This window comes from Schistocerca serialis, chromosome 3 (genome assembly GCF_023864345.2).
Source record: "Schistocerca serialis cubense isolate TAMUIC-IGC-003099 chromosome 3, iqSchSeri2.2, whole genome shotgun sequence".
Classification (NCBI taxonomy): Eukaryota; Metazoa; Arthropoda; class Insecta; order Orthoptera; family Acrididae; genus Schistocerca; species Schistocerca serialis.
In genome coordinates this window covers 943,096,698-943,122,952 of record NC_064640.1, presented here as the reverse complement: position 1 = coordinate 943,122,952, position 26,255 = coordinate 943,096,698, and the positions used below count along the sequence as shown (strand labels likewise).

Genomic DNA, 26,255 nt, shown 5'->3' with positions numbered 1-26,255 from the left:
TGTCAGCAGGGGACTGTACAAGCTAGTGGAGGCTCTTTAACGGAGTGGGGCGTGTATATTTAGATTGATATGGGACCCCTGATACGTCTAGATACGACTCTGACAGGTGACACGTACGTATGCATGCTGTCCGATCACCTGCATCCACTCATATCCATTGTGCATTCCGACAGACTTGGGCAATTGCAGGAGGACAATGGGACACCCCACACGTCCAGAATTGCTACAGAGTCGACCCAGGAACACTCTTCTGAGTTTAAACACTTTCGCTGGCAGCCAAACTCCCCAGACATGAACATCATTGAGCATATCTGTGATGTCTTGCACCGAACTGTTCAGAAGAGATCTCCACCCCTTCGCACTCTTACGGATTTATCGACAGCCGTGCAGGATTCATGGTGTGAATTCCCTCCAGCACTACTTCAAACATCAGTCGAGTACATGCCACGTCGTGTTGCGGCACTTCTGCGTGCTCGCGGCAGGTGTGGCAGTTTCTTTGGCTCTTCAGTGTATGTCAGACTATCTTACCCTTGTAGAGGGAAATTTGAAACCTGTGCAGTATCGGGCCATTTTCCTCAAATCTATTGTCAGCTCTGCAGTCAACATTTCAGCAATGACCTCGCACGAGCATACCGTGACCATCTCGCGAGCTCCTCCCTCCAGGAGGCAGGAAACAAACCGAACGGGATGGCCAACAGTATGTTTTGACATGAGCCAGGTTGAGAATAGGTGGGACCATTTGCAACTAACACTGCGTCGTCATAGGAACCGTCAAATGCCCCCAACCATCCAGATTTAGCTTTTTGTCAGTATCCGAAAATTCTTAATGCGAATGGCGGAATGGTTCTTTTAAAAGAACGTGGTCGATTTCCTTGCCCGTCCTTATTCAGATCAAGTTTGCATGCAGCCCCTAACGGCCTCGTCGCCGACAGAAGATTAGAACCTAACCGTCCTCCTTTTCCTTTCTGTTTCCATATCATTCACCCCACCATATTTTTCCATATCTCGCGAAAGTTGGAAATGGAAACTTCAGTGCTAGTGGGTTTGTAAATAAACTTCAGCACCAAATACTTCATTTTATTTACCATGTTTCATAATGTACTGTGTCGATGGAACATAAAAGTACCTCATATTTACGTGTTATACAGTAAATTCTCTTTTAATAGAATGCAGTTTTGTTGAAGGAACTTCAGAAAATTTTTGTGAGTTATAATGTAATATGAAATCAAAATATAATGAAAAAAATCACACTACACACATCCAACATTAAGGTAGATATATTTACTCTTCTAACAAATTGCTCTTTTCCTTTTATTTGTGTTTCTTGTTTTCAGGTGTAACGAAGAAACTCAGAATTGTACACAAGTTCACACCGAATATTTCACACAGATAGCGAACTTATCGTACAATAATCTATATATTATAGATGAACTTCTCTCACAACAACGGATAAACCTATCAGAGTCCATAAAAGATACACAGAAACAGGTTAGAAAATTAATTGGCTTCAATTTTTAGTCTACATTCTAGTGAATACTCAATCTCTTGTTATCAGCTACGACTCAAAAGCTTTCTGTGATCTGTTTACATTCTATGTATTGTGTTAAGAATTAGCTAATAGAGAGAATTTAGTTTTGTTTCAGAAAATAGATTAATCAGCATTTCATAAATTTTGTCCTTCAGAGCCTACGACTGAATTACTCTTAGCTCCATCCATTTTATGTAAGAAGTCTCTTTCTGAGGCAAACCATCCTATTCTGACCGCAATAATACGCTTTATACAAGTTCAGTGTATGTGTCTGCTGTATTACTAGTTCACTAACGATGGGATCAGTTGGTGTTCCATTGGTAAAAGGGCGGGGTAGCCGTGAGGTCTTGGGACGCCTTGCCACGGTTCGCGCGGCTTCCCCCAACAGAGGTTCGAGTCCTCCCTCGGGCGTGGGTGTGTGCGTGTGCGTGTGCGTGTGTTGTCCTTAGCGTAAGTTCGTTTAAGTTAGATTAAGTAGTGCGTAAGCCTAGGGACCGATGATCTGAGCAGTTTGGTCCCATAGTCCTTACCACAAATTTCCAAATTTCCATTTGTAAAAAGGACCGGTAACAACAACAAAACTACTAGTAACTGGAACTTTCTAGTTCCGGCATGTCTATGCTTAGTATAGCAAGAGATTCATCTACGTGTGGAATTCTTGAGTCTGTATAATTTTCATTGAATCTCTATCTAAAACCCCTTAAAATAGTCTCAAAACTTACAAATGTTCTAGCAAATAGTTTAGCTCCTACAGGGTCTTCTTCTGTAAGTCCTCAACTTTCTGGTTTTTCTTCCTGTTTTATGTAATGCGTGATCTGTCCTTTGTTTCGTTGAGTATTGTGGTGATCTCTTTAACGATGTTATTCTTCAGATGCTGATTATATTGTTAGTAATCCTGACATTCTGTAATGATAGTTCGATGGATTTTGTGTCCTAGTGCCTGATTAGGTCGGTTATGGGTGCAAACTACAAGATATGCAGAAAATAGATGCATGTCAGTGGGTAAAGTATATGTCCAAGTTCTTAACTCGAATTACAGGTGCTTAATACGTGCATCTTTTGTGATGTGGCAAACGTCAATACAAGTGTGCAATGACACGAATTGGCCAGGAAGGCGTGACAACATTCTGCTTTGGAAATCTGCTCTGTTATGTTACCTATCTGCAGGCCCGAACTAATTTAATGTGTCAACACGGAGAAGATGACTCGTCTACGTCATGGTCAATCACTGATGGCAAAACTTCACCTTGCACGCTTGCGATCCAAGGCTCGGTCTATCTTCTCGGCTCTGCTTGATCCTTCTCGGAACTCCTCGGTGCAGTGCAACATTTCAATGTTGCAGTGTGATGTGAGACTGCTGCTTCCGGCATTTGGTGCGGCATTTTGTGGTTGTCACGAGTTTCTTCTGTTCTCCAGAATGGTGGTGTCAGCATTGTTTATCCATCGCTATCTATCCTTGGTACAAAGGAAGTTCATAGGTCCAGTGGTTCTTTGCACTAAAAGAGATAGTCTAGCGATCCACTATCCCAAGCTTAAACAAGGAACGGGAATCACAAAAGGGAAGGATGAGAATTCTCAATATCTATTATGCAGTCACATAATCGACAGGTACCGAAAATTTGGTATGGAACGATATTTCAACACCGTACAGAAATAATTTACAGAGTTAGTTGACTATGAAAGATCGAACAGCTACAAAGATCGACGGACGATTTGTATGGGATTCATTGTCTTGTACATCAAGAAGCACTTTGTGACAAATTAGCAGGCGTGGAGCACGATGAAATTGCTGGTACGAACAGTAAATTTTCTGAAGTTTGATGCATTATTGCATCGGCAGTTGCAACAGTTTTTGATAGAACTGAATGACGAGTATGGAGACGTTATATATTACTACAAAGAACGTTGATTAAGTCAAGAGGTACGCCTGCAAAATATTTTTTGATTTAAGACACGTTATTGCTGACTTTGTGATGTAAAAAGGAAAGCATAAAAGAAAATTAGAACATCCAAAATGGATTGCAGACCTTTAACTTTAAGTGGACTTCATTGCACACCACCCACAGTAAGACGCTGCAACGTTAAAAACAACTTCTTTCTGATTTAGTGCGGGTGCATTTAAAAATAAAATCGCACTGTGAAAGAGACAACTTCTGAAAAAAGTCCATTCCTCTGAGCTCACAGGCATGAAAGAAAACGCTAATTTTGAAGAATTTATCGTGGCGTTGAAAGAATTTCAGGAATAGTTCCCACATCTCCATAATGAGGTTGCAAACGTGATAGAATGCTTCGATCAACATATGTGTGTAAAAGGCTTTTTTCTGTTAGGAAAGTAATTGAGTTAGAATAATGTGGCAGTCCGAGTGACAAAAATCTGAGAAATTATCTGTGTCTGTGCGTACACCGACAGTTTGTGCCAGATATAAATTTTATTATACCTTCAGTACGTCAGAAGTAATTAAATACTGTTTTTTTTCCTTTGTGATCTCTATCGATATGAAATATGAAATGAGACCACACGCTAGGAGTTAATTATTCCTTGCGCAGTTACATTGCCTCTAAATACAGAGCATTCGCATTTCCTCTCTCTTTCCCCTCAGACAGGATGGAGTGTTAGTGTGGGGAGGGTGCAGCCAGGAGACAGAAGGTAGCACGCGAACGAGAGCACTGCACCCATGGAGATTTCTTAGCCCCCTTGGTCTACACATTCTGACATGCCAGCCCGTTAGCGTATCTACTGCACGGCGTGTATTACGATTCTAGACTTGGAGAGATACTCTATCCATTTGCACGTGTCAATTTCCTGTATGTCTCGTAGTTCTCGCACAGCCATCCTTTTAAACTCGAACAGAATAACGCTGTAGAACTGAATGAATCCGCAGCGTTCCCTCACAGTACTGCTGCCTACTCCGTTATTTGTCAGAGCAGCAACATGTACAGGATGGATCAGAGGTTTCCCAGAAACAATCATGAAGGATTCACCATCAAATAGACTTTTTTCTGTACATGCTGGCACCTCGTTAACCGAATGCCCAATATGACAAAGGTAACCAGCAGTTCTGCTCCATTGTTATAGGTATCAAAGAAAGTGTACATGTTGTAGGTTGGCCGGGATATTCCACTTGTTGATAAGAATGGGTTGGCTTTTGTCTATGTTGAACGCCAGGAGCACTTCAAGGACTCGTCAGAGCAGCTGCTTTTAAGCCTGCAACACGCTGTTTTTTTATCTGCATGAACAGTAATGTGTTATGTACAGTGTGTCCATAATGAAAGCTCCATTTTCAAAGAGGTGTAGAAAGAGAACCACTGCTCAGAATCACGTCAAATTTGACCAGCATATTATTGATGCAGAGGGAAACATCATGGAGCAAGAAAAATCAACAAAAATTTTACAATAGATGGAGCTCTAAGCGTCTTAAGGTAAACGGGGTTGGCTACAAATGACAAATGAATCGCACTACGACGACTATGGTTTGAGGTGCACATTGCAGCATCCGTACTGTTGAATGTGCATGACTGCAGAAGTTCGGCAGTCAGCAGTTGTGGCACTGTTAGTCAGGTAAGCCCATCCACCACGGCAATGTCGTACCATATCGAATTGAAAAATCACTTTTAATTGACCTGAGGCCAAAAACCGCATAAAAAGCAAATTGACATTAGTTTCTAATTTTTGTGAGACTGATACAAGACATGTTCAGTATGCTGTTCACAGTTTTCTGCCAAAAGTTGAAATCGAGAAACACCATGCTCCACATAAGATCGGAGTGTAGATCAGGTAAGATGTAAATGTCGTGTGACTAGCGCCTCCCGTCGGGTAGACTGTTCGCCGGGTGCAAGTCTTTCGATGTGACACCATTTCTGTGACTTGCGCGTCGATGGGGATGAAATGATGATGATTAGGACAACACAAAACCCAGTCCCTGAACGGAAAAAAATCTCCAACCCAGCCGGGAATCGAACCCGGGCCCTTAGGATTGACATTCTATCTCGCTGACCACTTTTTTTTACTTGATATCAGCTGCAAAAAGAAAATCAACAAATTATTTCCAGTACAAACAATAATTAACTTCTGAACGGGAAGACTAGCCCATATCCCACTTTTCTTCTCAGTTTCTTTTATGTACATGTGGAAGAGAAAAAGTGACAAAACAAAGCTACAAGGGAGGGGATTCAAGCTCAGGGAAGAAACAGGGATCACAGGGGAACTTAACAAACACCGTGACGGTTAAACACAAGAAAAAGCATATTCGCAAAAAGCGTTCGGTATCGTGGCAACCGCTGCCATTTCCAATGCGCAGATGTCAGATAATGGTGAAAAACTCGGGGATCTTCAACAACATAGTGAACATAGTAACCCAAGAGCCAGACAATCGTGTCCTTTTCGTCTGAGGAAAAAAGGATATGTCCGGATGTAGGAGAATGTCGTCTGGGAAGGCGGTTTCAGTCCCTCGAGTAAGGAAAGCTAATTGACGGCGGACCCAGAGCCAATGATCCCGTCCGTAAGCAACAAGCCTGTGAAGTAAGGTGACAGTCTGATGACATTCCTCACGCTGATCAGTCGGACGAAGGCCAATACGAAAAAGACGATCACCAGTAGGTATCAGACGGTGAATGACCTTATACCACGTTGAAGCAATCTCCATCGGCAATATAGGAAGACTAAGATGAGACCAGACCGTTTTTCAAGACGTTGACGGGGAAGCAAGTTCAACAGGAGAAAGGGAACATAGTGCACCCCAACGGGGTGATAGTATGTTCGTAGTAATATGCGTCATAGAAAGTATATCAGCACCTAGGATACCGATAATTAGAAAGTATTCACGAATGTGTTGCAATTTAGTATTAATCAGCCCAACATCAACAGGAGAGGTCAGGCAGACCTGCCGGAGGCGGGAAAGTAAACGTGGAGTAAAGGTAACTGAATGCGAAGCCCGCGTACAGGTTAAAACATTGTGGCGGGCAAATAAGATGGATGTCTTCACTTTGATATCGGAAAGATCCAATCCTCCAAGCATTCGAGGCCTGGCCGCGACTTCATACCGGACATGAAAGATATGGCGGCGCCACAGGAATCAACCAGACAGCTGTTTTAGTCCGCAGGCCATCATCGCGGGAAACGGGAAGACCTGCGCAACGTAACATTCTTTACTGAAGACATAGGTCTCTAAAACCCGTACCTTGTGAAAGAGGCTGAGGGAACGGCGTTCATGTTCAAGGATCGCCCCGTGAACACGACTCGTAACCTCACGCCAATTGAGTGTCGCCATTTTGATCGGATTGCGATTCACTAACATCCCTAAGGTTTTATGGCGATTGACGACCGTCCCCCATGGAATGACGACATGATCGAAGCCTCTCAACGGTAGGAACATGCATTTACGATCATAAATGCGAGCGCCAGCAAGACGACAAAATGAATCCAAGGTATCCTTAAGCCTCGGTATGTCTTCGATATGTCGTACTAAAACCATGACGTTATCGGCGTATGCACGGACCGAAAAAAGTTCCCCCAATATAGTCCAGCAACGTAATTGCATGGCGAGGCGCCGAAGTAAGGGCTCTAAGAACAAGACAAAAAGTGACATGGCCGGCCGGTGTGGCCGAGCGGTTCTAGGCGCTTCAGTCTGGAACCGGGCGACTGCTACGGTCGCAGGTTCGAATCCTGCCTCGCGCATGGCTGTGTGTGATGTCCTTAGGTTAGTTAGGTTTAAGTAGTTCTATGTTCTAGGGGACTGATGACCTCAGATGTTAAGTCCCATAGTGCTCAGAGCCATTTGAACCATTTTTTTGAAAAAGTGACATGGATAGGGGACTTCCCTGGGGTGGGGGGCGGGGGGGGAGGGGGGGAGTTAGGGTGACCGTTCACAATCACCGAGACACTGATACAGGTAAAAAGGCGAGTTAAGACCTGTTGAGCATGATTATTAAAGCCGACAGCGGTGAGCACTCTCGTTAAAAAATCATGGCTGTCACGATCAAACGCTTTTTGGAAATCAAGAAAAAGCAAAGCCCCTGGGATATTAGCGACAGCCGCCACCGAAATTACATCGCGACATTCGAGAACAGAAGTCAGTATCGTGCGTCCAGGCACACAGCTTTGGTGGGCGATAATAACGGTATCGAGCAGCTTAGAGAGACGTAAATTAATTGCTCGAGCGACAATTTTACAATCGAAGTTGAGGAGAGTAATAGGACGGAGGGAATCAATCGCATGGCGACCTGTGGATTTCGGGAGGAGGACCAGTTTACCATCCTGAAAAGGAGCAGGAAGTGAGACTCCCTGCATCATTTCATTTAACCATCGACGTTAAGGTGTCGCCAATGGATGGCCAAAATTGAACATAAAACTCCTTAGGAATACCGTCTACTCCAGGCGACTTGCGAGACAGAGATCCTGTAACAACATCATATATATCATCCTTGTGAAAGGGAGGCAGAAAGGCGTCATTTAATTGAGGAGTGACGACGTGATGCAGCAAGAATGTAAAGTCGTCGATGAGTTTTCAGCCGGGACATGGGTATCGTACAGATCATTTAAATAGTTGTAAATAAAGTCGGAAATGTCACGGTGAGAGGTGAACATGAGGCCGTCAGCGGTTGTGCAAGGCACACACGTTTCCGGCGTGCCCGTAAACGGACTAGATGGTATAGTGACGTCAATTCGTCTTGTTAAAGGGAACGTGGTTGAGACCTCGTCCGCAGTCCCTCCATTTGAATGCGTTTGGCCCGCAGAAATTTGGCTTTGATGCGCAGCTCCAAAACGCATGAGAGCCCTACGGATTTGTGGTTCAGCAGGCTGTGTCCACCACGCCACAAGAGACGAGTACCGGTCCATAGTACGAGAACAACGAACCCATACGTCCTCCAGGACGACACCAAGAGAGGTATCTTGCAAATAGGCTATATTGAGCATCCAGGGAGGACGAAACAATTTTACTGGTTGCTGCTCGTAATTAAACGTGATGGCTACGGCGCAATGATCAGTAAAAGAGGCTGGTATCACATCAACATCCAGAAGTTGCCCACACAAGGAATCGGAAAGGTAAAAGCGATCGAGGCGACTGCTAGACGTGGGAGTAAATTATGTATGTCGCACAAGTGTAGGATAGCGAGAAACCCACACGTCACGCAGGCACAAGGAGCGCACCAGGTTGTCGAGTTCTTTACTGAAATTAAAATTAGGAGACTGATCCACCGGCCGTAGAACACAATTGAAGTCCCCATCTAAGATAATCTTTGTCGGGGATTTACGAAACAGGTAAATGATTCTTCTTTATAGAAACTCGAACGTGAATGAGTAAACTGAGATCACAAAACATACACCCGATCCCCCTTCCACTGTCGAGTACTTCGAAATATATCAACGGAATGCATTCCCTATAAAACAAGGCAATGCGCGTAGAAAATTTGGAAGCTAAATTAAAAAAGGTTGAGAATGCAGGAATGAAAAAAGCAACATCTGCCCCAGACTGATATATAAACTGTCGCAAAGCGGCGAGCCGAAGCTCAGAACATATTCTGTTAATATTCAGAGTAAGAAATGTGTATGCTTGCATGGAACTTCACCCCAGAAAGAAGAACAAAGAACGATAGAGATCCGTCAGTTGACGGAGCAACATACAAGTAACCATACCAGACTCAATCGCCGAACCAGAGAGAGAGAAGAACTACGAAACAGAACCCTTATCTTGCCACTGCTTTTTCTTCGGCCGTGATGCTGTGGCTGTTTACGTGTTTGGTCGCGTGGGAGCATCATGTAGGTATTCCGCTTCAGATTGCGAGGGAGAGGCCTCTACATCCCACTCGTCCGCAGACATGGTTTCACGGAGGGACGGTTGGTGAATAGCAACGGGATTCACTGACTATTGAGAATCAATCAGTTGTTTCATGGGAAAAGGCTGTGACCCAGAGGAGGCGACAGAAGTCGTAGAAGAGGGATGGGAAACAGAGTCGACAGGAGAAGTGTCCGAGAGAACCGGAGAAGACACGTGGGAACCGGAAGCAGGTTCCTTCACGGGCGTCTCCGAAGAGGCAGCCTCGCCATCAGGAACAACGCCAGATAAGGTGTAAGGGATCTTCTGCACAGGCGTGAAAGCACCTGTGGCGTCCTCATCCACAGTTTCAGACTGAGGAAGAGGGTCCTTTACTGGAGGCCCATCGGAAGGGCGAGCCAGCAGGGAAGGTTCATCAGCCGCACCATCTTGTGTTCGGCGACGCTTGTTGTAAGAAATCACGGCGGGCGCATCGGAATTAACGGCATCAACATCCCTACGCAAGGACAGCGTGAGAAAATCACGGGAGTAGTCGGGCACTGCGTCCCTCAGTAATAGGGAGTGATTCAGTCAGATCCCTGCGGGAAAAGAGCAGCTAAAGTCAATTTTTTACGCTATTCGTATGTAGGTTTTTAATACCACGACACGCCGCGGAAAATTAGTACGGAAATGACCGGTTTGATTACAATAATAACATGTTCTTTCTTGGCCACTGTGCGTAATATGGACCCTATAACCACATACCTGTAGATGAGAAGGAATATGTTTTTTGACCACCATTTCCACCGACCGTATACCACTACAGACCTGTAAGCGGTGCTGAGCAGACCAGCGTTGCTTTCGAATATGACGTATTTCCCCGTAAGGAAGCAAAACGGGCCTCAGAAAACAGTCGTCTACCTCGGGCGGAAGGTTAAACACCCGGACATTCGTGTATATCACTTCTGCATTTGCCAAGAGAACCGTACTAGTGGAACCATCACGGTGCGTGAAGGGTACCTGAGAACCGTGACGAGAAAGTATCCTATCAACCTGGATCGGATCAAGAAACTTAACAAAAGACACACATAGTTCGTTGTCAAAATATGCAGTATGTACTTGATCAGTAGTGACTTTAATTGTATCGACTAACCAGTCATGTATCTCCAAAGAACTGGACTGGACGTGACGCGTGTATTTGTCGAAGGTGAAGCTGACAGTACCTGTATGCAGAATTTTCCTGGGAACCATGGTGGACATCATGGCGCAAGACAACGCCGCGACAGGAAGGGCCGCACGAACACCGAACACTAGCCTACAACCAGCGATGCGACGCGCACGGAGACCAATACGACACTAAACGGACACGAGCAAAACACGCAGCGCTACGGTAGACTCTGAGCACTATGGGACTTAACATCTTAGGTCATCAGTCCCCTAGAACTTAGAACTACTTAAACCTAACTAACCTAAGGACATCACACACATCCATGCCCGAGGCAGGATTCGAACCTGCGACCGTAGCAGTCCCGTGGTTCCGGACTGTAGCGCCTAGAACCGCACGGCCACCGCGGCCGGTGCTACGGTAGAGGCGGAACTAATAGCACAACCTAGTCGCCCGACGCGCGAAGCGGGAATGACCACTCAGATAGCGGGGGCGGACATTAAGATCAGGTGATCTGGACTTCCAAGTTGTAGGAAAATGAGTGCTGATAGTTCTAGCATCCACACGTGCACGCTGTCGTAGGGTTTGAATGACGTTGGTACGCAAAAGATTCTCATACTGTTTACCAGTTACGGTACAGGTAACAGGATCTGCAGGACTCAACTCCTCGTAAAAACACGGCCCTAGGATAAAAGATGCTGTCAACCCGCGCCACATAGTCACATTTGCAGACTGAAGGGGTACCGGTTGATGAGTGTGCGGAATTTTCGTTGTCCATATTCTGCATATTGACATGTTCTTGGAGATGAAAATGTGCTTCGACTGTCTACAGAATGTTCCATGGCCATTTATTGTCCACTTCCAAGCGAGCAAGAAATTCCAGAGCGAATGTTTGTCTTGCTGACAGGTCAACAGGAAGCAACTTCTGAGGATGGGTGTTTCTATAGGGATAGCAATGCAGAATGATTCTCAGGATTTTATGCACCGAGCACTGCATGTCTGCACACCACGCCTCGACACCTCCTGCACGGCCGTGGCCACCCCATCGAAAGATGTTGGATCAACTGCTTTCCTCCCTCTACCACATTGCTCTTCAAAAGAACCTGTCTTTTCGAATTTTGTAATCATTTTCTCCGAAGCCGTAGCAGAAACCGAACCCACGTCTTATTTCATACCGCTACTGACGCACAATAACCGATCTTGTAAAAGAGCTCTACCAGCAGTGCGAGATCCTTCATTGAGACAGTCATGTGGGGCGTCCCGGACGCCACCCGAGGAACAGCCGCGGCCCGCGCGTCTTCTGGTGTGCATACTCTAACACTTACAGTACCACTTTTTGGTCAAATTGTCTTTTTTCTTTCATGACGTTTCCACCTACACCAATAATATGCTGTTCAAATTTGACCTTATTCTGAGCAGTGGTTCTTTCTCTACAGCGTTTTGGAACTGTAACTTTAATTAGGTGTTCCCTGTAGTTGAGCGGTTAGATCCGTGATTTTTCGTGTTAAGAGCAGTGCAATAAAACAGTCTATAGTTGTAACTTCCATAAATAACTTTATTTCACTTCTAAATACTCTTTGAAACTGCTAAGAAAACTGCTAAGTTATTTACTTCTTTTTTTTCAGCTGGTGAAGAGATGTAAGGATCTACTGCAAAACTGTACATTCAAGTTGTCGCAGAAGTTCGACTGTTGCGAACGATTTTTTCCCATCTACACTGAAGTTGGTTTCTGCTTTTCTTTCAACTCACGTCATGCAACACCGTAAGTAATATTGTTTCATTCAATTACTGTAACATTTATGTCATATTTACCTTTGTATTGTAATGATCGAATCATGTAAGATTGCCAGAAAAAAAGAAAAGCTCATCCAAGTATGACTACAACTGTAAGTCTTGTAACTTAGGTTGAGACGCACAGTGGAAGCCGCTCTCGTCTGTCCATTAACAGGATACGCACTGAGAAACCGCTGATTTGACGCACACCGAACTGGAGGTAAAATGCGACGCAATCACGTTCAATTTGTAAGCCAACACCATCAAACGCCGTATATAGAGGCCCTCAAGCGCCAAGCAAAGTAGAGTTCAAGAGTTCGGCACAGTTCGAGAGTCCTGGTGAACGACGACAGCTTCGGATGGATGAGCCTACAGCAAATATTATTCGTATGTCAGACTCAGTTAACTTCGCGCACCAAGAAGAACTTGAAAAAGCTTGCCTTTACGTACATCTGGGCTAGGGTTATTAGTTTCCATCGTACATTTGTCTACATGGAGCCTTGTCTTTATGTCCGTTCCTTAGCAACGAGTACTAGAACGTAAAGGTTCAATTAAAGCAACATAAGCTTTCACAATTCGTGGTGTACAGTACCGTACACTGCAGTGTATACCCGAATCTTAAGAAAGTTATAAGCTGGGAAGGTAATTTGTTCTGGCAACTGACTGGAGAATCTAGTAAGCCTCATCTAAGATTCAAGAAACTAGCGGCTGTGCTCTTCCGCATGTTCATTGCTAACACGTGATGAAGCAAGAAAATTCAACGAGTAAGTCAATATAGAGTCTCACTTTTCCTATGTTCTCCATGCCTACCTCCTTTGCCTAACATACAAGTTGGTTGGTTGGTTTGGGGAAGGAGACCAGACAGCGTGGTCATCGGTCTCATCGGATTATGGAAGGATGGGGAAGGAAGTCGGCCGTGCCCTTTCAGAGGAACCATCCCGGCATTTGCCTGGAGTGATTTAGGGAAATCACGGAAAACCTAAATCAGGATGGCCGGACGCGGGATTGAACCGTCGTCCTCCCGAATGCGAACATACAAGTAATTGTGTACTGTCTCCAACCACTAAGACCTGAAAATTCTCAGCTTGACCCCGTCGCTGTTTCACTCATGTACGCAGCCGCTCGCGTACCAAGAAACGGATGACCAAAAATCCCGCTTCACCTGTGATCTGAGCGTGAGCTTTTACAGTAAGTATGTCGCGACCCACGTCGGGCTACGATATATAAAACTGGTGTCAGGGTTGAGGTCCAGGTTTCGATTCCTGGCTGAGTACTTTCACTAAGAAGTAAGGTGCTATAGAGTACTGATGATAGGGTTTTCTCTTACGAAAACTAGCAAGCTCCGTCTTAGGACGAATAGGCTTGAACTTTCGAGGTAGTTCAGTTATGGTGCACAGGCAAAACAGTCCTTCATAGTGTACAGCACGAGCGAGGCAAGAAGAAGAACGCGTGAAGAAGTCCCGTCCCGTGACGAAGAATTCTGAGAGCGCAGCGAGCAGTTCTCAACAGTGAACAACAGGGTCCCCTTAGGAGCAGTTATGACACTGGAGGTCGGGGACACCGACACTTGAATCAGTGGCACGTGTATGCTGATCGCACCGAATTCCTACCTTTTGCCTGCATGGGACGACAACAGAGCGCAACGCCTGACCGAGAAACACGGTGAGTGTATAACAGCATAGTATGGAAACGGGGTCTACGCTGCGAAAACGGACGAAAAAACATCTAATCTAAAACTGGTAGTGACTTCCCCGTTGAACATGCAGCTTTTTCTGACTCATTTAAGTTACTACCGAGAGCTTTTGACGAAAATGAAGAGTAACTTTAGAGACTTCGTAGACAACTGTGACGCAGCATTCGAACTAACGCCCAGCCATAGTCATAAAACACTATTAATTCTTTCTAAAACTAGGACTGTGGGCGCATCTCAGAGCAAATTACTTGTACGCGGTTTGACAGCTACTTGGGCAGACGTGAAAGGAATTTTATTGGAGAACTATGAGACAAAACGGACTTAGGTTACCGTACGTGTTTATTATTCTCTATTAGGCAGAACAGGGCCGAAAGTATGACCAAGTGAGCGAATCGTATTGACACATTGCAACACCAGTTTCGAGAATACGTCCGTGGAGTGAGGAGGGAACGAGACGTTCCGGGAAGCCATGCTGTAATTGGGAAGCTGGCGTGACCAGTGTTCATACATGGAATCGAAGATGAAGAGACTAGAACAGACGTGAGAGCACGAGGAGAGGATTTAACGCCAGCACAAGCAGTAGATCTAGCATTAAGAGAAGAAGCACAGGGGATAGAATACCTCCGAGTTATCAGGGTGATGTCGCCAACAAGAAGTTTCCACCACACCTTAAAGAAGAGAATGGATGCAGGGTCCTCCGAATAACAGAAACAGATGTGTTCCTGACCGACACGTAAGAGTACTTAGCTCAGTACTCCTAGTAGAGAGCCAAGCTGTCAATTTATACGCGGTTCTGCCACTACCCGTAAAGAGAAAGGAGGACAGGTACGTAAATTTGGCTTCATAAATGGAGTATCTTTAAATAGACGATGCCGAACAACAGCCTGCTGCGTTATAACAGGATCAGCTAGATTGCAGAGCAATATTACAAGTCCAAACTGGTCGCACTGTCTACGCTTTTGCTCACGCTGCCCATGTTGAACAGCGCTCCTTGCCGGATGGCTGAAGTATTTTTGCTGCAGAGCTGGTGGCCATATTGCGCGCTCTTGAGCATATGCGTTCCTGCTCAGGTACGTCCATCGTCATCTGCAGTGACTCCCTGAGCAGCCTCCAAGCCATCGACCGCTGCTATACCTCTTCTCCTCTGGTGTCCTCTATTCAGGAGTCTGTTTCCGCCATTACCCGCTCTGGTCGTTCGGTGGTCTTTATTTGGACGCCAGGTCACGTTGGTATCCTGGGGAACGAACGTGTCGACAGGCTGGCCAAAGGTGCGATCGACGCCCCAGCTTTGGAGATCGGCCTCCCGGCTCGTGATCAGCGGTTGGTGTTGCGCCGTCAGGTGCTTGGGATGTGGGCTGCTGAGCGGCGTGGCCTGACATCCCCGAATAAACTGCGGGCTGTTAAGGAGACGACCGATGTGTGGTGGTCCTCCCTGCGGGCTTCTCGCAGGGACTCTGTAATCCTGTGTCGGCTCCGCATCGGCCATACCTACCTGACGCACGGCCATCTTCTGCGTCAGGAGGATCCCCCCCTGTGTCGGTGTCGGTCCCGGCTGACGGTCGCCCACATTTTGTTGGAGTGTCCCCGACTGCGCACCCTCCGGGAATCTTTTAATCTCCCGGGCACTTTGGTTTTATGCGACGATGCCTCCATGGCTGACGATGTTTTAAATTTTATCCGTGGTAGTCCTTTTTATGGTTCCATTTAGGGGGGTCCTGCACCTTTCCCTTTCTGTGTCTCTTGTCCTCGAGTCTCTCATATTTGGTTGCAGATTTTAGTGTGTCGTAAGATGGTTGACTCTTGCCCTTTTCTTGTTCTCGTGGTCAGTCAACCAGTCTCCGGCCATCTTCTTTTCTTCTGTTACTTTCTGTCTGGTGTTTATCTGTCCTCTTCTTGTCTGTAGTGTTCGTTGCCTCATTTGTGTTCTTTTAGTGCCTGGGGGGGGGGGGGGGGAGTTTCCTTCCCCTTGGGGTTTTACCTGCTCCGCGAATTTATGTCTCGCCTGTTTTTGGAATGGGGGACTGCTGACCTTAGCTGTTTAGTCCCCCTTAAACATCCCAACAACCACCACCACCACAAGTCCAAACGATATGCAAACTCACATTTACGATTAAAACAACACGAGAGCACACGCCCTGTGAGACAAATCTGTTGGAGTAGCCGAAAGAGCTTCCAAATACTGTATCAAGAAAACAGTATCGATCACGAATAGCATTTGGACAGCCATGTAATCGAATGAATGGATCTACATAGCGCCTAAAGAGGAAAGATTAACAGTGTTTTGTGGTAGTCACGAACCAATAGACTGTGGAAGAATTGGGTAAACTGATACTCTTAGGAAAGTGTATGGGGTATGGTGAGCAAACTATACTACATACCCAATAGACAATATGAACTGTGAGAGTCCTCCTCGACATGCTAACCCATGTTAACATATTTTTGAAGGAGGTCCCACCTGAAACAGAAATACAGACAGAGAATTGCACTTCCTTGCTCTTACACACATACGTCACTCGTAGGACTTAAAAGGGACAGGACAGCAGATGCATGAATTAGAAAACAAGTCAGGGGAGGGGAGGGGAGCGGAGGCGAGGAGTGGGGAAGGGAGGGGGAGGGGGGAGTAGAGGGGAAGGGAGTGGAGGGCTGTGGAAGTGAGGGGATGGGAGGAGGGGAGGGGAGAGGAGAGGAGTGGAGGTGAGCAGAGATGTAGGGAGGAGAGGGGAGAAGAAGGGAGGGGAGTGGAGGGGAGGTGTTGGGAGGGGTGGGGAGGGGTGGGGAAGGGAGGGGATTGGTGAGGATCGGGGTGTGGAAGGGAAGGGAAGGGAAGGAGAGGAAAGGGAAGGGAAGGGAAATGGATCTCAGAAGGACAGATTATCCGCAGGGGGTCATAAACCACTTAGCAGAACAACAGGTTAAGGACTTTGATCTATCACAATTTAATTAATTTGCATATCAGTTTGATATCAAAGTGTATTGGAAACCCTGTCATCTCACTGCTCAAGACGTCTGAACATGATTTCACCTTGGTTTCTCCACATGTTGAAGGAACTCACCACAGCACTCCTCGAACAACTCGCTAGTCGTGCAGTTTCGGAAATTCTCGTGCTGAGGCTCCGGGCCATCACAATCTCCCCTCAGTCAAAATCAGATAGATCGCGCTCCTTCCCCATTTTACACACATACAGCACGCTCATTGATACTACATGCAACGTGTGTGCGTCTGACTAGTCAGGTGACGCTGCCATCGCCTGAACGGGTTTATATCGATAGTAGGTCGGTGGCCATAATGTTCTGGCTGATAAATGTACATCTTAAAAGACAGTGATAGCTAAGAAATCACAGGGAACCTCTACACAAAGGAATTACAGGAAATTTCTGAACCGAACGTGTTCCTTGTAGAGCGTGTCATAAGACATGGGGGGAACAGAGCACTGGTGAAATGACTTGGCTTCTCATTAAAGCAGAACAGTTGGGTGAATGCTAGCAGTTTTCTGTATAACAGGAAAAGCAAACCTCAAAACACCCGGTAACGTGACATGAGTGCTAGGGAACGTATCAACAGAGTTATGGCTGCATTCTCGAGAATCTACCATTCCAACTCCATATGCCAGGATTCAGTTTTTGTGGACCTGGAACGAAATTGAGACAGTACCGAGACCTTGGTAACAAGGGAATTAATTTACTAAACAACACAGTGAAAGAGCACGACATTGCTTACGCTACACATAAAGATCGTCGCATTGCAGACCAAATATTATCTGATAAGGCTAGACAGATACATCGACGAAAGGATACTGGTATCAGGTGATGTATTGTTGCATTCGTGGTTGTTAAGGCAGTGCGTGCCAATCTTAAACTGGGTGCTGGAATTATCTTCAAAAATAGCATCAATTAGCGCTGACAGTGGCGAAAGGTGCTTTGAGGCAGAAAAGGGGAAGGAAAAGGCATTTTGCCTAACGTCCTGCCAGTACCGAAGATATATGGCGGAATAATTCCGTTTCTAATCCCTGGATTTGCAAGGCTATCAGCCATTGGTTCGTTAACTGGTGGAACTGCTGCCATAACTCAAGTAGTAAAAATGCCCGAAACGCTGAGAAGCAATTAAAAGACGCTCAAAGGCAGAATATGGGCGAGGAGGCCATCGCTATCTTTAAAGTCATATATTTAAAACCATACGGGGAACGGCATGGGTAGAAGGAACAAAAATCCATATAGATACTACCGGACAGACCGATTACAAACACAGATCTGCTTAAATTCAACAGAAAACTCAAAATCTTGAGTTTCGCAGCGTGTTTATGCGGAATGCATTACCGATGCAATGTGGAATCTAAAGAATGTGGGATCGTTAATTTAGATGTCGTGGGAGGATATGGAACTCACTGGCTTGCGTATGTTGAAAAAACGGAATACCATCTACTACTTTGACTCATTCCACGATTTAAGAGCCGGCCGGTGTGGCCGTGCAGTTCTAGGCGCTTCAGTCTGGAACCGATTGACCGCTACGCTCGCAGGTTCGAATCCTGCCTCGGGCATGGATGTGTGTGATGTGCTTAGGTTAGTTAGGTTTAAGTAGTTCTAAGTTCTAGGGGACTGATGACCTCAGATGTTAAGTCCCATAGTGCTCAGAGCCATTTGAACCCATTTTTGAACCACGATTTAAGACCGCCTGAAGAAATGTGTCGTTACTTCACCGACGGGAAGCAGGTATTGTACAATGTTATTCATATCGTGTCTCCAGCCGGTACATAACGTCATCTTGACACAATATATTGGACCTACAACTGGTCGCTATCTTCTCGTGATTAGCCCGTCGCACTAACTTGCTGGAACTGAAATCAAACCGTTGCTGCCGCTCCTTCATACATCGCCTGTAGGACCACGGCGCGTGCGCGAACAGAATTGCCCTCTAACACAACGCACGACAGCGCACCAGTGGTGAAAACTCACTGAACGATAAATCACTATCCAACACTGTGCTTTTAATTACCGAAACAAGGATAGTTGTTTTTTAATATCAAACAAAACAGGGTTCCAACTCTAACTTAAGAGTTACCCCTTATCTCTGTTTATGATACTGTCAGATAGCCGCATTTCAATAGCTTCTTTTACTACATAATCCCAATAACTTGACGCAGGGGTAACCACCTTTGTCTCATCATACAACATTTTATGCCCTTCAGTAAAATAATGTTCCGCAACCGCAGATTTTTGTGGCTGAAATAAAAGCGTGTGGCGATGATGCTCCACGCATCGAGCCTGGACCGTACATATAATTAGTCCAATATAGGCTTTCCCGAAATGGCGGGGAATTTTTTAGACACCGGGCTTCCTCAAACCTGAATCATCCTTCACTGAGCCAAGCAGCCCTCAAGTTTAGCTGGAGGACTGAATACACTTTTAATGTCAAATCTATTAAAATTCTTCCTATTTTTGAAGATATGCTTACCACGAAAGGTAGGAACGCAACCAGTTTGCTTGTATTTTCTGCCGGTTACCGCGAAGGTCCAGTCCGTAGAGCGCGACGGATCTCACTGACGGTATTACCATTCTGCTTGAACACTGTCTTTAGATGAACCAGTTCTTCTGTCAAACTATCTGCATCTGAGACGGCATAACCTCTTTGTACCAATGTACGCAGGACTCCTTTGCGTCGGAACGATGGATGATAACTTGATGCATCAAGATATCGGTCCATATGCGTTGGCTTACGATAGACACTGTGTCCTAATGTCCTATCATCCCTCCTGCAGACATCTAAAAACGGAAGTTTTCCATCATTTTCAACTGCCATCGTGAACGTAATATTGGGATGCAGACAATTAAAATGATATAGGAAGCGATCTAGAATATCCCTGCCATGTGCCAATACCATACACGTATCGTCGATGTATTTCCAAAAACAAGTTGGTCTTAAGGATGCCGTCTTTAGTGCCGTATCCCCGTATCCTCAAAATCTTCCATAAACAAATTGGTGACTATGATCATTCGAAATCAAGATGCGACGTCGTACACTCTAACTCTAAAAGAACGTTCGTCTGAATTAAATAATTAAAAGCAAACTACTTTCCTCCAACAGATCTGAGCAGGGGAGAGCTGAGTATAGCACTGATCGGTCTTGAAACACACAACATAGCTAATGTCACTGACGTAAATAATAAATGGTTCAAATGTCTCTGAGCACTACGGGACTTTACATCTGAGGTCATCAGTCCCCTAAACTTAGAATTACTTAAACCTATCTAACCGAAGGACATCACACACATCCATGCCCGAGGCAGGATTCGAACCTACGACCGTAGCGGTCGCGCGGTTCGGGACTGAAGCACCTAGAACCGCTCGGCCACAGCGGCCGGCTAAGTAAATAATAAACTGCATTTAGGGAGTGGCGAACTTATGGTAATATCTCCTGCCTACTATGACATTGGCGATTTAAATGCTTATATAAAATGATTTGTAAAAGGATTTGAGTTACTAGCAAACACTAATACGTTTAAAACAAAGATAAAAATATCAGAAGATACACAGGGGTTTAGTCACAAAGGTTCAGTAAAATCGGTACTATATTTCTAGGGAGGACAAGTGCAGGATCACAATACTGATAAAATTTATGAGTAGCATCAGCCAGCAGACATATTACCAGTCAGTACGATTCGTGTAGAGAGTAATATCGCGACGAATTCGCACCTCAATGACGACTAGTCCATACTACATACACAGTCTTTCCCAGTAGTCCCATATACACCATGTGATCAAAAGTATCCGGACACCTCAAAAACATACGTTTTTCAAATTAGGTGCATTGCGCTGCCACCTACTGCGAGGTACTCCATATCAGCGACCTCTGTAATCACTAGACATCATGAGAGAGCAGAATGGGGCCCTCTGCGGAACTTCGAACGTGGTCAGGTGATTGGGTGTTACTTGTGTCATACGTCTGTACGCGAGATTTCCACAGTCCCAAACATCCCTAGGTCCACTGTTTCCGATGTGATAGTGAAGTGGAAACGTGAAGAGACAAGTATAGCACAAAAGCCTATAGGCCGTCCTCTTCTGTTGGCTGACAGAGACCGCCGACAGTTGAAGAGGGTCGTAATGTGTAATGGGCAGACATCTATCCAGACCATCACACAGAAATTCCGAAGTGCATCAAGGTCTACTGTGAGTACTATGACCGGCGGGAGGTGAGAAACATGGATTTCATGGTCGAGCGGCAGCTCATAAGCCACACATCACACCGGTAAATGCCAAACGACGCCTCGTATTATGTAAGGGGCGTAAACATTGGGCGATTGAACAGTAGAAAAACGTAGTGTGGAGTGGAGAATCACGGTACACAATGTGGCGATCCGATGGCAGGGTGTGGGTATGTCGAATGCCCGGTGAAAATCATCTGCCAGCATGTGTAGTGCCAACAGTAAAATTCGGAGGCGGTGGTGTTATGGTGTAGTCGTGTTTTTCATGGAGGGGGCTTGCACCCCTTGTTGTTTTGCGTTGCGCTATCACAGGACAGGTCTACATTGATGTTTTAAGCACCTTCTTGCTTCCCACTGTTGAAGAGCAAGTCGGGGATGGTGATTGCATCTTTCAACACAATCGAGCACCTGTCCATAATGCACGGCCTGCGGCGGAGTGGTTACACGACAATAACATTCCTGTTGCCATGGCGATTGTGTCTTAGGCAAAGCTGAAAATGTCTGTGGTGGAGCGCATTGGTTCTCTGCGCATGCGCGACACTGTGATGTCATCTGCTCAATGTGGGCGTTCATGCCCTGCCAAGAAAAGCGCCGTCGCGCTATCTGTTTAGTGTGAACAATTCCCCAATGTCCTTGGTGGAGCAATCGCACCACATCCTTTTGCAACACTTTGGGAATAAGCACACGCCATTGTCCATTGTCATTTTGAACTAGAACCACACCTTGTTGTACCGAAAAGGTGCCGACGTGTAAAATATCGGTGCACAGTTGAGTTCTGGATACTGTCCAATGAACGAGGCCAAAAGTTGCGAAAGTAATGCAACAAAATCTTGAGATCTTGGTCTGCTTCCGTGGCCTGCGCAATTTTTCTGTAGTTCAAGGGAAAAGATTCCAGCAATTTAGAGTCCTGCGCATCGATTTGGCAACAAGATGTGGTAGATGCATCAAATTCAGAGTCTGGGCCTATCGGAAGGCGACATGGGCGCCTGCATTGCCATGCTTTGCCGTAGGTCTGTACACAGTTTCATACTGGTACTGCAAAAGCAACAAAGCCCAGCGTTGCAATTTTTGAACAGTGCGTGTACGATCCGGCTTTGACGGATGAAACAAGTAGTGCAAAGACTTGCGATCTGTCACTAAATAGAACTTGCGACCATACAAATAGTGATGGAACTTTGTCACACCATTCACAATAGCAAGAGCTTCTTTTTCAATTTAAGAATAATTGCACTGAGTTGGAGTTAACAATTTTGAGGTAAAAGTAATAGGTCTGTCTCGTGCGCCTATTCTGTGTGAAAGCACAGCGCCGATTCCGTAGGAAGAAGCGTCGACTTGCAAAACTACTGGATTGGTAGGATCAAAATGCACTAAACATCTGTCACTAAGGAATGCATATTTTAGTTTCTGAAATGCGTCTTTCAATCTTCAGTCCACACAAAAGGTACCTTTTTGCGACGTGCAGTGGAGCCGCGATCTGAGCGGCATTCGGTAAGAAACGAATGTCGTTTGTGGGATTAAAGCGACCAGACTGCTACGGTCATCGGTCAAACGAATGTAGCACGTCATTTTGCCTAATACTGACTGCAGTTCAGACACATTGTGAGGAAGATGCGGGTCACGGATCTCAAGCAAATGAGACTGGAGGGGGTGCATACCCTGACTGTTTATCACATGACCTAAGCACTGGAACTCAGTTTGAAAAAAGTCACCTTTCGAGACAACACTTGAGTCCTGCTTTTGACAACGCTCTAAAAAGAGTACGCAAATTATCAATATGTTCCTGTGGTGTACGACTTGAGACGACAATATCGTCTAGGTAGTTTGAACAAAATGGCACTTTTGCTGCCAGCTGTTCCAAATAACCTTGAAAAATGACGGGTGCGGAAGCACTGCTGAAGGGACAACTCAAATACCTGAACAGTAGTACGCATGTATTTGCAACAAACGCTTCCTGTGATTCTTCGTCCAATGGAATTTGCAAGTAGGCATCACGCAAATCTGTCTCAGAAAAGTTACGTCCTGCCCATAGCCTGTCCATGAGTTCTTCTGGGCGAGGTAACGGTTAAGTGTCAACTACTGTCTGTGGGTTGACTGTAGACGTCTAGTCTACACAAATGCGAATGCGACCAGAAGGCTTAGGCAACAAAACGAGAGAACTTTCCCACTGGCTAGCTTGAATGGGAGCACCGGCCGGGGTGGACGAGCGGTTCTAGGCGGTACAGTCTGGAACCGCGCGACCGCTACGGTCGCAGGTTCGAATCCTGCCTCGGGCATGGATGTGTGTGATGTGCTTAGGTTAGTTAGGTTTAAGTAGTTCTAAGTTCTAGGGGACTGATGACCTCAGAAGTTAAGTCCCATAGTGCTCAGAGCCATTTGAACCATTCTTCCAGTTCATTGGCTACTTTGTCTCTTAAAGCAATTGGAACGGGGCGGGCCCAGAAAAACTTAGGCTGTGCATTGTCTTTCAGTGTAACATGCGCTGCAAAGTTATTAGCTTTTCCCATTCCGTCTGAAAATACTCCAGGAAATTCTTTATGCAAGCTAGCGACGCTGTCTTCTCGCGCAAAAGCTGAAAGTACATTGTCTTGGATGCTAAGGCCAAACAAATTAAAGGCATCTAAACCTCTGGATTTCAACACAGTAAAATTCACTGTCTTGGTGTGCGATTTGTAAGTGACAGGCAAATTACACTGTGCAAGCACTGGAATTTTTTGTCCATTGTAAGCAGTGTGATGCCTGCTAGATTTAGAAAGGCGTGGTGAGCCTGACTGTTCGTACGTGGCACGATTAAGCAACGTTACTGAGGCACCTGTATCTAACTGGAAGTTCACACGATGGCCAGCAATTCGTAATCTGACATTTTGTTAGAACGTCGTTGCGTAGCACTAGGGCGAGAGTGAGGCACAACCTTAATCTTACTTTTGTCAGAACCTGTTGTAGGTTTTGAAAACACAGCGTTGACTTCATATGCACAACCTGTTTTTTCTGGGAACGGGCAAAATTGGCGTTTTTGTGCCGTTGCAAACAAACTGCTTGGACATGAACTTTTTCGCGCACGTGTAACACGTTGCGTTACGTGACGGGCAATCGTGTCTTTTATGGCGAGCAAAACATCTAGGGCAAATTTGTAGATCTGTTTACATGTCTATGTGGCTGACCGTGCGACTGTGTACGCGCTCGTTGTTGTGGATCTGCGGCCGACGCCGCTTGTGCAGCCAGTAGTTGTTGTATTGTCGTCAGCAAGGCAGCAGTTTGTTGGTTCTGAAACTGAGAAGCTTGTGTTAGATCCATCGTCTGGGTCTGAGGCGCGTGGCAGTGGGTAGAGGGGGCAGGGTAACCATGGTTCACACAAATACACTCCTGGAAATTGAAATAAGAACACCGTGAATTCATTGTCCCAGGAAGGGGAAACTTTATTGACACATTCCTGGGGTCAGATACATCACGTGATCACACTGACAGAACCACAGGCACATAGACACAGGCAACAGAGCATGCACAATGTGGGCACTAGTACAGTGTATATCCACCTTTCGCAGCAATGCAGGCTGCTATTCTCCCATGGAGACGATCGTAGAGATGCTGGATGTAGTCCTGTGGAACGGCTTGCCATGCCATTTCCACCTGGCGCCTCAGTTGGACCAGCGTTTGTGCTGGACGTGCAGACCGCGTGAGACGACGCTTCAAATGGTTCAAATGGCTCTGAGCACTATGGGACTTAACATCTATGGTCATCAGTCCCCTAGAACTTAGAACTACTTAAACCTAACTAACCTAAGGACATCACACACATCCATGCCCGAGGCAGGATTCGAACCTGCGACCGTAGCAGTCGTGCGGCTCCGGACTGAGCGCCTAGAACCGCTAGACCACCGCGGCCGGCCAGACGACGCTTCATCCAGTCCCAAACATGCTCAATGGGGGACAGATCCGGAGATCTTGCTGGCCAGGGTAGTTGACTTACACCTTCTAGAGCACGTTGGGTGGCACGGGATACATGCGGACGTGCATTGTCCTGTTGGAACAGCAAGTTCCCTTGCCGGTCTAGGAATGGTAGAACGATGGGTTCGATGACAGTTTGGATGTACCGTGCACTATTCAGTGTCCCCTCGACGATCACCAGTGGTGTACGGCCAGTGTAGGAGATCGCTCCCCACACCATGATGCCGGGTGTTGGCCCTGTGTGCCTTGGTCGTATGCAGTCCTGATTGTGGCGCTCACCTGCACGGCGCCAAACACGCATACGACCATCATTGGCACCAAGGCAGAAGCGACTCTCATCGCTGAAGACGACACGTCTCCATTCGTCCCTCCATTCACGCCTGTCGCGACACCACTGGAGGCGGGCTGCACGATGTTGGGGCGTGAGCGGAAGGCGGCCTAACGGTGTGCGGGACCGTAGCCCAGCTTCATGGAGACGGTTGCGAATGGTCCTCGCCGATACCCCAGGAGCAACAGTGTCCCTAATTTGCTGGGAAGTGGCGGTGCGGTCCCCTACGGCACTGCGTAGGATCCTACGGTCTTGGCGTGCATCCGTGCGTCGCTGCGGTCCGGTCCCAGGTCGACGGGCACGTGCACCTTCCGCCGACCACTGGCGACAACATCGATGTACTGTGGAGACCTCACGCCCCACGTGTTGAGCAATTCGGCGGTACGTCCACCCGGCCTCCCGCATGCCCACTATACGCCCTCGCTCAAAGTCCGTCAACTGCACATACGGTTCACGTCCACGCTGTCGCGGCATGCTACCAGTGTTAAAGACTGCGATGGAGCTCTGTATGCCACGGCAAACTGGCTGACACTGACGGCGGCGGTGCACAAATGCTGCGCAGCTAGCGCCATTCGACGGCCAACACCGCGGTTCCTGGTGTGTCCGCTGTGCCGTGCGTGTGATCATTGCTTGTACAGCCCTCTCGCAGTGTCCGGAGCAAGTATGGTGGGTCTGACATACCGGTGTCAATGTGTTCTTTTTTCCATTTCCAGGAGTGTACGTTATACCAAAAAGCAAGCAAAGCCTCTGAAAAGAGAAATTTGATTAGCTGTGTGGCTCGCCTCCTGGAATGCACGCACGAACAAACAACAGCAGATTCGCAAAATGATCATCCCTACAAGCTAAAACACAAGAGAAGTAACCAAAATCATTGGCCAA

General features: G+C 46.3%; 1 protein-coding gene across 1 annotated transcript in view; it reads left to right on the top strand.

Moving 5' to 3' along the window:
• Positions 1 to 26,255, top strand: part of LOC126471288 (sodium channel protein Nach-like) — a 149,640-nt gene that overhangs the window by 55,650 nt on the left and 67,735 nt on the right. The window contains exons 4-5 of the mRNA XM_050099407.1: positions 1,335 to 1,488; positions 12,070 to 12,206. Of these exons, the coding sequence (XP_049955364.1) occupies positions 1,335 to 1,488; positions 12,070 to 12,206 (291 nt within the window). The remainder of the gene's footprint in view (positions 1 to 1,334; positions 1,489 to 12,069; positions 12,207 to 26,255) is intronic.